We start from the raw sequence: 15,276 nt of genomic DNA, 5'->3' as shown, positions 1-15,276 counted from the left end.
TTTCCATCTTCTACTTAGGTTAATAAACTTCTACATTCACTTCTTACTTCAATAGATACAAATACATTCAGATACAATTAGCAATGTATTTATGTGTATATATCTGTATATATGTATATGTGTGTGCATGTGTTGTATGTGTGTGTAAAATTAGAAGCAAGGCCATCCCCTAAACAGTCAACATAAAGAGAACTGTGTGTAGACCAAGGAATCTCTGGTGTAGAATAACGTTTGGAACACAAGACTTGAAATGAGAAACAGACCCAGTTATTAATTCATGTATCTACTGATGACTGAAATAGTTTCACAAGGTGAGTTTTGGGCATGTATTTATTAATAAAATTTCAGAACAATTAGCTTTTCAAAGTAACAGACAGTATAGACATTTCCATGAGCCCTGCAGGTGCAGCTACTCACTTTTTGGCTCCTGGATGGAACCTCTGGGACATAATAGTTGGTGCAAAGGGAGAAAAGCAAGCCTTCTACTTTATCCACATCAACAGATATAATTACTCTCAAACAAGGCTTTTGTGGAATTTAATATGAAACATTTCAGTCCCTGGAAACACTATATATAAAGGATATTAGAGGCAGTATGTCTATTGTTCATCTCCTAATGTCCCCAAATGTCACCAAGGTAATTACTTGGATGACATTTATGTGATGCAGCTGGACGTTGTTACAGTTAATATAAAGCCTGCCTTTGGCAACCACTTTATTTCCTACATCAAACTGTGGGTGCACGACCGCTTTTTTTGGGAGAACGCCTGCCTCCCACAAACGACATCTCTGCCCTCAGCTTTTTCTCCCTGTAGTGCTCTGAACATTAATATCCAATGCAAAAGAAAAAGAAAAATACTATATTATTTATCTTTATCGTAAAATTTAAGTCTGGAACTTTTAGAAATGTTTCTAAAAATAATTCACAAAATATAATAACATTGATCTTTCCTCTGCTTTTTTTTTCTTTTTTAGAAACAGGTTTCTATTATACCTAGGAATCTAGATTCACAAAATGAGCATTGTCAAAAACCCATAACGTCATATTCATTCTCAAATACATGATCAGCAAAGCTAGATTTTAAAATACATGTATCAGAAGAAGAGTATATTTTCAGAGACACAGATTACAAATTTTCCCCCAAACTCACATGCAAATTGGAGCTTTGCCTTCCGACTCAGAATTGTCCCCAGAAGATTGGTGGCCAGGCACTGGTACATGCCAATATCTTGATCTGTGTGGGGGCTACTGATTGCAAGACTGCCTCCTTCCAACCTGTAGTGATAACTCATGGTAAAATCAATGTCTGTGCCATTTTGCTTCCACCTTCAAGGGAAAAACATAAAATTATGCTTATAATATATAGAGTCAATCACTTTCTGTCTTAAACAACATGCAGTTCTAATTCCTGCAACTACAAAAAACAAAACATGATTACATGTGGAGATAATCCTACCAGTTTTATCAAAGATAACTGTCTTGGTGAGCTGGGTGATATCAGTAACTAGATTATTTGAAGGATGTACTCTTTGTATGCTACATTCACCCAAATGTATACAAAGAGAAAACAGAACTCTCAATGTGAGAAATAAAAATTAGGCAGTCAGTCAATAATACTGGCCAACCTATTCCTTTAGTTCCTTTTCAAATAACATTTGTACCTTACCTGAACATCCACAATGGATAGCGCAAAATTGAATGTCAAAATGATTTAAAGACAGGAATTCAAGAAGCATATATTACAAATGGCAAGAATAATTTTACAATGGCAATTCAAGGCTGATAACAAAACAATAATAACCTGACTACTTTAGAACATGATTGCCTCTGTTAGTATGTTACTTGGAAAACTAATCTTGTTGAAAATATTTCAATCGTACTTGGAAATGCCAAATTAAAATTGTACTTTAGCAAAACAAATGCTGTTTGAGAAGTTTTTATTTTAAGAAGCAGAAAGTCTCTTGGCTTAGCTATTAGTCAACAATTTTTTAGTACACGAATTAACTATCTGAAGGGTCTTGGAGTTATATTTACTTTCAAAGAATCATAATTAGTTTTAGAATTTTCATTTGGTCATTTTTAAGACAAATGAAAACCTGATAATTATCTCTAACCAGACTCACTTTTTCTACCCTGATACTCCCAACTCCATCAAAATATCCCAATATTTGGAAGCATGAATTTTACATATCTAAAGAGATGCATTCCTAGGACACAGGCTGTGTATAGTCACATAGACCTTTTTTTTAAGCAGACACTTAAAAATATTGAATAATGACAACCAGTTGTACATGTAGAAAAATACCTTTTCTCACTCATTGCTAGAATCATGGCTGAGGTCTCTAAAATGAAAGGCAGATTAATAAGAGGAAAACATATAATTTTATTTAATATAAGTTCTCCATGACATGAAAGCCTTCAGAAAAAAAAAAATTCTAAAAAACAGGAAATCCCGTGTTTTTTTATGCTAGTTTTGATGAAGAGCAGAAGTAAGATTGTAAAAAGAGGGTATGATCTAATGGTAATAAACTGGCGGGAAGTTAGCAAGGCATTTGTTCCAATTCTTTTTGGTTTCTCTGTGTCTTTAAGGAAGAAAACCATGTTTCTTTCCTCTGGGTACAGAAAGGATAACTCTGGAATAAAGCTTTTATGATCTGCTTCAGAGAAGAAGAGTGAGGAGAAGGTGAGAATGATCTTCCTGCTTCTGCTATTTTCTCAAATGCCAAGGCGCCATATTTTGAGGTGGTGTCACCTGAACCCCATCATAGTCATCTAGGAAAACAAGTGAATGATCTTTTCCTATGGAATATAGCCAATTTCCAAACCATGTTTTTTTAGGGTTCATACCAGCTTTGCTATGATTCTCCCCTTTACACAATAATCATATTAAAAATATTTTGGTTTTTTTTTTTAATGACATTTTACAGAATTAATTCAGAGGTTGAATCCAGGGGCTCATGCCTGTAATCCCAGCACTTTGGGTGGCCGAGGTGGGCAGACAGCTGGAAGCCAGGAGTTTGGGACCAGCCTGGGCAACATGGTGAAACCCATTTCTACTAAAAATAAAATTAATTCAAATGTCATTGACTTCTTCAGGTGCATTTTCAAACATCCCATGGGGATAATCTGGCAAATGCCTACCAATGTAGAAAAGAAATATGAACTTAGGTGACCCTCCATGCTATTAACAATGTGATGTGATGATCAGCTATCAAATCAATCAAAGGTTTTGAAGCAACTTTGTTAATTTTTAAATTATTTAGCCATTTCCTGCACACCTGAAAGTTGAAAGACATCAGTCAAAGAGTGCATTTCATTTGCTTAGATTTTCTCCCATCTTTTTTTTCTAGAGGAATTTGTAAAGGCTGCTCCTTGTTTTCAATATTAGGGTAAGAAAAAAGTAAAAAAAAAAAAAAAACGCTTCAAAACTTCTCTTTCTTTAGGTCTTTCTCAAGACACCAATATTCTCCTTGCCATCACTCGAATATAGTTTTGGATAATGTGCTTACAGGGCATGATCTTTAGACTTCCATGTTCGCTATCAGTTTCAAAGCAAAGGATATACCATACTTAGTTTGCCAGTTCCTTTTAATTTTGGAATCAATCACTGAAATAACTGCTGTCATCATTACATGCTCCTAATTAAGCTCAGTAATTGTTTTTCAACACAAATTCAAAGTTGTTGGCTTAGCTGCAGCAAATGAATTTTTCACAGTATCCCCATAATCATTCTGATCACTATGGTAAATGATTATTAAACTGCTCATATAGATCAGAGGTTCAACTCCTGGTGTGGGCTTTGTCCTAATTAATATGTTTAAATCAATGGAGAAACAATATTAATGAATTCAAATGATTGTCATGCACACGTTTCTGATAGAATTGCATACGGTCGAGTGTTTTCCTGTGATGCAACCTGGGGAATGTATTTTAAATGATTATTTTTAGCATCTGAATTAATATCATATTAGTCCCAGAAAACATAATGGATTTGAACTAAAATTTTGACACTTTGTTGGGAAACATCCTTCACTTTTAAGTAGTTCAGTCCTGCCTCAAGAATAATGGCTGGGCCAGGTGCAGTGGCTCATGCTTGTAATCCCAGCACTTTGGGAGGCCCAGACAGGAGGATTACCTGAGGTCAGGAGTTCAAGACCAGCCTGGCCAGCATGATGAAACTCTGTTTCTACTAAAAAAAAAAAAAAATACAGAAATTAGTGGTGTGTGGTGGCACATGCCTGTAATGACAGCTAACTCCAGAGGCTGAGGTAGGAGAATTGCTTGAGCCCAGGAGGTAGAGATTACACTGAACCAAGAAGACACCACTGCACACTCCAGCCTGGCTGACAGAGTGAGACTCAATCTCAAAAAAAAAAAAAAAAAAAGAATAATGCCTGTGGGCTGTGTTTGTTGGCTGTCCTTCCGTAATGCGTGTGTAAGTGCGTGTGTGCGTGTGTGTGCCTGCATGTGTGTGCACTTGTGTGTGTTGTTTTTCAAAACTGGTCTTTGCTTTAGAATTACTTGGTATATTTGTTGAAAGTATGCATTTCTTTTTTTGAGTTTTATTTATTTTTAATTGACAAATAATGATTGCACACATTTATAGGAAATAATATGATGTTTCAGTAAATGCATGCATTTTGTAATGATCAAATCAAAGTAATGAGCATATTCGTTGACTCAAAAATCTATCATTTGTCTGTGGTGAAAGCATTCAAAACCTTCTCTTCTAGCTATTTTGAGATATACAATACATTATCATTAACTATAGTCCCTCTACTGTGCAAATGATATTGATAACTTATTCATCCTGTCTAATGATCACTTTGCATCCTTTAACCCAAGTGTCCCCTTTCCCTTCCTGTCCCTCTCTAACCCTCCCTGACCCAGCCTCTGGTAACCTCCATTCTAAACTCTACTTCTATGAGTTGATTATATGAAATCAACTTTTTTATATTCCACATATGAGTGAGATCAGATGGTATTTGTCTCTCTCTGCCTGGCTTATTTCTGAGCCCAGCCCCAGGCCTCTGACAGAGAACACCAAAATCTGAATTTTAAGTCTCTCTGGGTGATTGTGATGTATACTGAATATGACTCCATTACTCCTGTGGAAAGAGTCCTAATCCTAGCTTTAACATCCCTTGCTGCCTATACTTGAACAAGGTCTCTGATTTCCCCAGAAGTCATTTCCACAAGTAATACAATATGTGCAATAATGTATATTCTGCTTATCTCATAGGATTGTTAAGAGGATCAAGTGGGGGAAATGAATGAAAAGAATAGAAGGGCAGAGTGACTACTATTATCATTTTTCCTTAGAGGCCTAGAGCTTCTCCAGACTTAAGGTTGGGTTCATGACTAGGGTAGAGTAGCCTAATTTACAGAAAGGAGTCTCATCTGGTGACCAGGTAGAGAGAAGATGTGTCAGAAATCCTTTTTCTGATAGAGAGTATATCCTATATAGAAATAATTTATGTATATGTAATTTCATTTTTCTAACTGAAATACATATTCTGAGATAGAACTAAGTTTATTGCTACACAATTTTCCTAGATTTTCCAGGTATAAGCAATCCTTCCAAAGCATCAACTTTGGGTAGCCCATTTTTCTTCCCTTTGCAAGGCTTCCTGGCTGGACTTCATATTCTCATGTATTATGTGGTCTTTGAAAGAACATAGGTCAATCCTTTTTCATGGGAAAGCCTAAGCTATTTCAAAAGGATTTTTTTTAATGTTGCTCATTTTCCCTATAAGATTTCATTTGCTGTATGGAGTTTACTAAAAGAAATAAAATGTGTCTTAAAATCAAACCCTGCCTCATTTTATGAATAAGGAAGATAACGCTAGGAGAGAAAACTTATTCCAAAGTCACCAGTGGATTAATAGAGCTGTGGCTAGAAATAATAACTCAGTTCTAAGTCAAGGATTCTTTTATGCTGCTTTATACTGTACTCAAGTAACCTCAAGTAATGTTGGAATCTATGAATTATAAAGACATTTCCTCTGAGACACACACATACACACACATAAACGATCTCAGGTGAATAAATTGTGAGGTTTATTTTAAAAAACAAAATTTAAGGTAGAAAGGGTCATATTAAAACTGAAATTTTACATTTGTTGCTAATGCACACTATCTGAAACACCTCTGTCCTTTGCTTTATTATCAATAATACTGGATCTGCATCTGACATTTAAGCATTAAAAAATTCTTTTCTCACTCTCTTTCCATAGTTTCTTGCCTATGAGTAAGTGTAAAAACAGACATTGGGGCCTTCTGGAGGGTGAAGGATGGGAGAAGAGAGAGGATCAGGAAAAATAACTAATAGATACCAGGATTAATATCTGGGTGATGAAATAATCTGTACAGCAAAACTCCATGTCACAGGTTTATCTACATAACAAACCTACATATGTATCCATTAATTTAAAAGTTAAAAAAAGAAAAAAAAGAAATACGCTAAACCAGGTATGATGGTTGGAAATAACTACCCGAATTACTTGCCTTTATCTTATATTCAGAAAACTTTAGTCTATCTTATATTCGGCAAACTTTCAAAAATTTATAGAAATTCTTATATTCTTCCTTTACTAACCACTTGGATCAACCTAATTAGCTCCCAAAAATAAAATTACTACTTTAAGTATTAGGTGATCTCAATAAATGTATTAATCAAATTTTCATATATTTAACCATATATTAAACTAATAAGACAGCTCATCATTTAAGAAGAACTAAGAAATCAACAAACTCTGAAGTGAGTGACCCAAATTTGTAAAGTGAAGTATCTTCCTCTAACTGCTAAGCTGCATTGGTTTCTGTTGATAAAGACAAGGAAGCTTTAGTATGTGGAATGAGAAGACATGGTTTTTCAGCTCTTTTGCTGTAAAAAGAAGATGCTAAAGTTGGCTCAAAAAAATAAAAGATAAGGTAGAACTGCCTTTAGCTTTGAAGTCATTTAGCTAATTAAGTGCATTTAAGTCATTTAACTAATTAATCTGGACAATTTTAGGATCTAAATAATTATGCACATCAACAGTGTATTTTTACTGCAAAATAAAGTTAGGTTAAACCAGCTTATTTTGCCAAAATGGACTGAAATTGTTAGTGCGTGTGTGTGAGATTTCAACTTCACATCTAAAAATTAAGACTTAAAAAATGCTTTTAAAACCCAAAGCTACAAAAGTTTAATATTTATTTTCTTTGCCTGCATTAACACTACATATAGTTTTTACCAACTCAATATCCTTTTTATTTACCTATGTATATTTATGCATGTATATATTTTTAAATTTGTAAATTCTACTCACAATATGAATCAACTCTGCCTTTGCTGCAACTTTGTAAATAAGAAGAAAAACATTACTGACCCTTTCTCCCTATAACTCCACAAATAATATGTGAGAAACAAATAGCTTTTTTTTCTTCTTATTTGCCCAGAATAAAAATTATCTTTCTGCCTTAGAGGGTACGTAGGTGTCTTCAACATATTTTTCTAAAATCAGTATTTTTGGGTGACATGACCCACCAGTGAAGTCATATAATTTTATCTGAAATAAATCTAGGTATCCATCTTGATTCATTCTTTATAGAAGACATTTTTATAATCATTATATATGTAGCAACAGAGGCTGCAGTCCCACATGGAGGCAGGGGTGGGAGTGCAAAATGGGCTTGCATTTCAGTCTTTCAAATTGGGGGAAAAAATCTTTCTTTCATTTCTCTATTTCTTTTCTTTTATTTTATCTTTCTTTCTTTTCTTCCTGGCTTCCTGTCTTTCTCTCCGCTCTCGCCCCTTTCTCTCTTCTCTCTCTCTCTCTCTCTCTCTCTCTCTCAATTCTTACAATAATATGGCAATGTCTGGCACCAATCTCAAGAATAAATGTTCTAAGCAGACCTAATCAGTAGGATGGAGACATAATTATTGTTATCTGGAGATAGTGGGTAGGGGGATAATTATTGCCTGTAAAGTGTCATGAGGGAACACCTTGGGATACTAGAAATGTGTATATCTTTATCTGAGGTATTGTCATGAAACTGTACTCCCATAGAGAAATTCCTTGAGCTGGACACTATAAATTAGGACATTTTAAAACACACTCTGTTTTGTGAATGTTTTGGCTCAGTGACAAAGAACAAAATAGTGTGGTGCCCAGACGTAGGATTTTACCTATAATGAGGTGAAGGGTGACCATTAGCAGCACAATTCAGGATGATCTCAGATTTTGATAAACCCAAAGGAAAAATGACATCATGTGGCTCTTGAGTAAAAATAGGACGGCTCAAAAGACCATCACCTGGGGAAAAAAAAAAAGAATAAATCACATGAAAAAACATGGCCCTGTTTTGAATGCAAGTCTATATGAAATATCAAGTCAATACACATATTTAAAATCATTTTATTTTAAAACAATATCAAACTCACAGAAAAAAATTATAAAATTGAAAAAAATAATTTTTTCTCTTGTAAACCAATGCCCTATTACCCAAATAAATGAGTTTATATTTCCAAAAAACAAAGGGCATAACCCCTCAAAACCCAACAATATCAAGAAGTTAACATTGATTCAGCACTAAGCATCTAATCTTCAAGTCCCATTTCCCATGTTTTCTAATAAAATACATTTTTGTCATTTTGTTTTTGTTGTAGACAGTGTCTCACTCTGTCACCCACGCTAGAGTGCAGTAGTGTGATCAAAGCTCACTGCACCCTCTAACTCCTGGGCTCAAGTGTCCTCCCACCTCAGCCTCAGGGGATTTAAGCAATCTTCTGTGACCTTGTTATTAAAATAGATGCAACGTCTAGATCAGATATTGTTTTGTGATTTAACAATATATTGTTTATAAAATATGTCATATTGTGCCTCATAACAAGTAAATATATAGTCATCAAATTATGACATTCGTCGTCATCATTATTACAGAGAAGGAAATTGAAACCCAGGAAGTTGAATCATCTTTTCCAAATTTACCAACTGTCTTAAGATAGAGCAAGAAATTAAACTTCAGTTTCTTGATTCCCTCTCCATTGTTTTCAACATCCACTCAGATCTGCTACCATCTCCCTAATCTTCTAAAATATTTGCAATTGGGTAAAATGAGTTATTTTATTAACCTCATCTTAAAATTATAATTTTGGTACTTTTTATCACTGACCTAGAAGTATAGATAGACAGAGTTTATAATTCTAGCCTTGTCAGTTACTGGATTCCAGTGCTGGACAAGTTACTTTACCACCCTTGTTCTGTGATTTCTCAGCTGTTAAAGGAGGACGCTATGTCTTATATCTTAGTGTTGCTGTAAATGATGATTGAGAAAGAGGATTGAAGATGCTTTACTGACTTTTCTGACATCAATGCCTAATGAAGTGTGCAAGACATTATAAATACAAATAACAAGCAAACATAATTAATGATGCCTGAAAAAGAAAAGGAACATATTCTAATGCTATTGACTCAAAATCACTTAAAGAGAAAAAAACTGTGGAGTAAAAACAATCTGGTTAGGCTCAGAGAGGTGAAAGAGTTCTTGATTTCCTAATGTTGTCCTCACACCCCGTAGGATTTACTGGTGAAATAACAGCATTCTGAGAAATCTCCTTATAACTTCCAAATGTGGAGATAAGCAGATTTGTATGTAAGAGATAAGACAGATGGATGAGTCTTATCTTTTTCTTTTACCTCTTCCTGGCTGAAGAGCAATGAAAAGAACTTCTGATCAATAACAAAAGGGTAGTAGGGAAACACTGATAGTAAAGCTGAGTCTATTTAACAGACTAGTAACGTCATGCCTATGCACTCAGAGGTGAAACTTCTGAAGCCCGCTAGAAAAGTGATACATCTCCCAATGAAATATACTGATGCCTCTTAACAATAATCTTGTTGCAATTCATTAAAAAAGAAATCTCAGAATAGAGAGAAGGTCCCAGATACCCTAAAAAGGCTGAACTTTCCTTGGCCCCATCATTCTCTCAGGCTACAAAATGTGGGTACTCATAATATATCCCATCTCCAAACTGGAGCTAATAAGAAAAAAACTGTTCCCAAATATAATAAAAAGAAAGTTCAAAAAATATCTTTCCCCATTAAGTAAAAAGTGAATTTTCTGTACACAATTTCTCAAGCATGAACAGTAAGAAAAGAAATGGAATAGTAACTATGCAAATATACTGCAGCAATAAAAGAGTAAAACATGGCATGACCAAGACAGACAAAATACCCAATCTAGAAGAAAATATAACTCCACAAAGCCTAGGGAATTTCTCAAAACTGTTTTATGCTATAGATAAGAACATGAGGTTTTAAAAATAGCATAACAATGGCAATATGAAAAAAATACATGGGCAGTAGAACCAGATAAATTTGGAGACCTTGAACCTAGGGATACAAATTGTAACCCAGGCAGCATCAATAAACAACAAATAAATCAATTAGAATAGGCAAGCAACAAAACAGAAACCCACCGAATGTAACATTACTGCTATAATATTTTGAGATGGTTGTAATTATCTTACATAATTTGAAAAAAGCACAGGTAATAAAACAATGAGGAGAAGGTAGTGGATAAGAAACAGATAAAAATGATTCAACATAAAAATCCTTGATGTCACTGAGTTAGAGAATCAAACACTTGTATCAGTAAATATCATTAAGAAAAGTTACTATAAATGGAAAGAACATATTCCAGAAATATTTGAAAGAGTGAGTACTCAACACCAAAGCATTTGCTGACTAAGTGACTAATATTCAAAGAACATCAGGAGGAAGCTTCTTCAAGAAGACTGGGCAGAAATAGAAAATTAGGTAAAAGAGTGAAAGGATGGGAACAGTGGCTCATGCCTGTAATCCCTGCACTTTGAGAGACCAAGAGAGAAGGATCACTTGAGGCCAAGAGTTTGAGAACAGCCTGGGTACTCTAGGAAGACCCTGTTTCTACCAAAAACAAAAAGAAAAAGGAATTGGCTGGGCATGGTGGTGGGTGCTTGTAGTTGCAGCTACTTGGGAGACGAGGTGGGAAAATCCCTTAAGCCCAGGAGTTTGAGGCTGCAGTAAACTATGATTACACTGCTGTACTGTGGCGTGGGTAACAGAGTAAGTCCCCATCACACACAAATACGCACAAAAAGTGAAAGAAAAAACTCAAAATAAGCTGGGATTTTAAACAGTATCATTTTATACCAGAAGACAAAGAAGAAAAGTCTATGAATATTCCAAATGAAAGGGTGACGTATTTTCAACAATATACCTTTAAAGTATAATGGCATCTAACAGACACATTTGAACATTAAAAAAAATATAAAATAGCTAAAATGAAAAATAACATAGATGATGATTGTTAAAGAAATCACTTAACAATGAAATCCATTCATTTAAATATTAATTAATATACAGATCTTGAAATGAAGGAGGAAAACTGAGGGACACAGAATACATTCAAACACAAAACTTACGCTTAAGAACTCATTAGTTTTAGCTATAGAACAGAATATAAAAGCCATAAACTTGGTACTATAAACAACAAAATAGAAAAATGAGGAGTGAGCGAGGGAATATAATTAGAAATGCATGAGTGCTAATATCATCTTTCATAGCAAAAAATCTATAATACATACATGTATACATATATATGTACTATTGTATTTACAAAGTAGCATCATTTACAACCTCGTAGCATCATTCGTTGTATCTTTTAACCTTACAGAAATTATTTAGAAAAAAATTCTTTGTTGTCTCAAATCATTCATTAGAAGTTCAAATTATTCATCATTTTTACTTTGTTTTATGTTAAAGAAACATCTGATTTTCTTTTTAATGAAGAAAAGAGATGGGAAATAAATATGCTGAGATGGTAACTTAATTTTTGATGGTGGGAATATGAATGACTTTTTTGCAGATCTCCATAAGATCTCTTTAAAATTTCCCCCTCCTGCACAAAATAAGAAAACCTGGTTGAAATAATGCATATTAAGCCACATGCATTATGCCAGGCACAAAGCAAGCATACAACAAATGCTAATTCAGTTGCTTTCCTTTACTTTCTCTCAGGGAAAAGTCTGATTTAAACTTCATGTAGTCCAAATTGGGAGTATAACTTGGCTTAATAATATCCAATATTTGTAAGAATGATTAGTGGTTTTCAAAAAATATATACATATACCAGTTGCCAAATTAAAACCCTATGATGCCTTTTGTGAAATGCACATTTCTGTTCCCATTTGATGGATGAGAAACTTAACCCTAAAGACATTTTCTAACAAACTTCAGTTCATTTTGAAAGACACAGAAGTTTGGTCTTGTTGAATTATCATCAGTCACTTGATATCATTCATGTTTTTAATTTAAATTTGTTTGTTACCAAATTTTTAAAAACTTGAATTCACAACACTTGATAAGCAAAATATCTAGCTTTCAACTAGTTGTTTAATGTCTTGGTAAATTCTTAGATTTTCCTTATACTGTAATGAAATGATTAAATAACAGCAAGTCTTTATTGTTTTGTCTGTACTATCAGAAAGCAAGGACAACACTGGTTTTCTATATAGCAACAGTTGAAAACGTGACAATATGACATCAAAAACAAGAAATCAAAATGCTTTTTAAAATACTTCTGTTTTAAGAATGTTTAGAGGATAAGAACGGTGTTGGCATTTTTGAGCCACTGTAACAATTAGTGAGTAATTGTATTGAAGACACATATTACTATACGATCACCAATGACTGTAATGTTACTCTCTACAAAATGTTTTATTTAAGAGGCTGGGCACTTTGGGAGGCCAAGGCAAACAGATTGCTTGAGTGTAGCAGTTCAAGACCCTAACTCAAAAAAAAAAAAGTTATATTTGGCAGTAAGGCAAGAACTTTGCAATAGGTGGACACTGAAAAATAAATGCTTCTAAGTGATAATTAAATGAAAATCATAAAATATTGTTGAAAATGCATATAGGGGTTCTGCCCTACCTTTCTTCCTCCATTACCTTCTATGAAATTAAAAACTTAACTTGATGATATGACTGCAATATTAGATCTAACCTACCAGTATCTAAAGTTCATTATCATTCCCTAAGTATTGAGAAGTTTTGATTGCAATGCAGTTACATTCTGGCATTTCTAAATGGCCCGGGGAACCATTTCATGGAGAAGTAGCTCTTAACCTATGGAGAGGTTTAAAGGCATGTTTAATCTACTTTAGGCCATTTCCTGAGCCTTGGATAACTGGACGAAAAGTTCATATGTTCTTCTTGGGCTCTTGCATTTCTCTCTTCCAATAATTTAGATTTTTGTGTTGTCGTTTTTTTCAGACAGAGTTTCGCACTGTTTCCTGGGCTGGAGCGTGGTGGCACAATCTTGGCTCACTGCAATCTCTGCTTCCCAGGTTCAAGAAATTCTCCTAGCTCAGCCTTCCAAGTAGCTGGGATTACAGGCACCCGCAACCACACCCAGCTAATTTTTTTTGTAGTTTTAGTAGAGATGGGGTTTCACTGTGATGGCCAGGCTGGTCTCAAACACCTGACCTTGTGATCCACCCGCCTTGGCTTCCCAAAGTGCTGGGATTACAGGTGTGAGCCACCGCACCCAGCAATTTATCAATAATATTAAGAGATGCTAGTCTCTGCTGGTTGCTTGAGCAGAGACATGGATGTACATAACTCTTAGAATACCCATCGTCCATAAAACTCATGAAGAGGTAGAGAATACCAATCTATACAAAGGCAGAAATTGAGATAAATAGATGACGAGAAAGGGGCGCAAAACAGAATGATGGAGAGATTGAGTAATTTAGAGGAGGCTTTATTTTCTGAATTTTTAGATCCTTGGTTTCAGTTTCTAGTGAGATCTGCCTCCAGGTCACATGAACCACCAACTGTACGGTTTCTGTTTCTTGCAACTAAAACAACCTTGAGAAAGACAGCTTTAAATAAACCATAGAAAGAGACCAGTGTTCGGCTGCTTTTCTTCTCTCCAGAACTACAAAAGTTCAGACAACAACCTGGGCTTTAGAGGAACTCATAAAGGCAAACACACACATTCGAAAGCCTATAACTAAAAGGACACAGAACTAAAATTCATATTATTTATGGTTCTACCTGAATCACATCGTATGAGTCTGGGCAAATTTCAGGTTTCACAGAGGGATATAAGACTAGAGACCTCCAAGATCGTACTCAGATATAAAGTACCTGAGGTCTTTCTGGGTTAGAATTTTGTCCCTCCCAATATATGTCCCCATCCAGGCTCCTGGAAACTCCAGAATGTCTTCTACTGCAGAAGTCTAATTTGCAAAAATGTTGCAATGCCTGTGAGGATTTCCCATTTGTAGGAGTTGAGAGTATGAGCTGTGGCATTACATATTGTTTAGGCAACTGATACAAGGGGAACCTGGAAGTGAGAGGGTTAGTAGTGGGTCATATTTGCACTGAATGGGAGGGCAAGGACCCCAGGGAATGTGACGGTCACCAAGAAAGTATTCCCATGCTCAAAAGGAAAGTGTCATTAAAATAAAAAAACACCATGCCAGGTCAAGAAAGATACCAAGGAAGGAAGAAAATGTTTTATATTTTAGTACCTTTAATAGCAATTTTTTTCTGCCTTTTGGACAAGGGGCCTCACATGTTCATTTTGTTCTAGGGTCTGCAAATTATGTAGCTGAACATGACTAAAAGTTACAGACATTAAATCATTAGCTCAAAATGACATCCCAAGTAATAGTCCAGAGCTAACATTCAAATCCAGGTTTGACTCCAAGTCCAGAGAAGTTTTACATACTTTCAGTACTGAAAATGTTCTACCCTCCATGCCTCCATGGCTTCATTTTTCTTCTGTTATCATACTTTCAGTCAAATCCAGGTTTGACTCCAAGTCCACTGAAGTTTTACATACTTTCAGTACTGAAAATGTTTTACGCTCCCTGCCTCCATGGCTTTATTTTTCTTCTGTTATCAAGCCTCTACCTTAGTTTTTCAAACTCATATTCTTTAACATGTAGAGTTTAACCTAGGCTAAACTCACTTAATATCTTTCTTGGAATGCAGGTTCTATTAAGCTTTGAGCCTTTCTTTTCCTTTCCTTTCTTCCTTCCTTCCTTCCTTCCTTCCTTCCTTCCTTCCTTCCTTCCTTCCTTCCTTCCTACCTGCCCTCCTTCTTTCTCTCCTTCCTTGTTTCCTTGCTTCCTTCCTTCAGTCCATCCCTTCTTCCCTCCTTCCTTCCCTTCTTCCTTCCTTCTCCCTCCCCCTGCCATATGTATCTATCTTTACCAATTTTCTTTAGACTTCCAGG

At 35.1% G+C, this 15,276-nt stretch overlaps 1 protein-coding gene across 15 annotated transcripts in view; it reads right to left on the bottom strand.

Annotated features, from left to right (window-relative positions):
• The window catches only part of CNTN6 (contactin 6), a 527,574-nt gene that overhangs the window by 158,495 nt on the left and 353,803 nt on the right, over window positions 1-15,276 (bottom strand). For all 15 annotated transcript variants that reach the window (XM_078350141.1, XM_078350142.1, XM_078350148.1 and 12 more), the window contains 2 exons: window positions 8,175-8,301; window positions 1,152-1,327 (listed from right to left, as the gene is read on the bottom strand). In XM_078350141.1, coding sequence (XP_078206267.1) covers window positions 1,152-1,327; window positions 8,175-8,301 — 303 coding nt within the window. The remainder of the gene's footprint in view (window positions 1-1,151; window positions 1,328-8,174; window positions 8,302-15,276) is intronic.

This window comes from Callithrix jacchus, chromosome 15 (assembly GCF_049354715.1).
Source record: "Callithrix jacchus isolate 240 chromosome 15, calJac240_pri, whole genome shotgun sequence".
Taxonomy (NCBI): Eukaryota; Metazoa; Chordata; class Mammalia; order Primates; family Cebidae; genus Callithrix; species Callithrix jacchus.
Note: the sequence above shows the minus strand (reverse complement) of the source record. Positions and strands in the feature narration are given on the sequence as shown.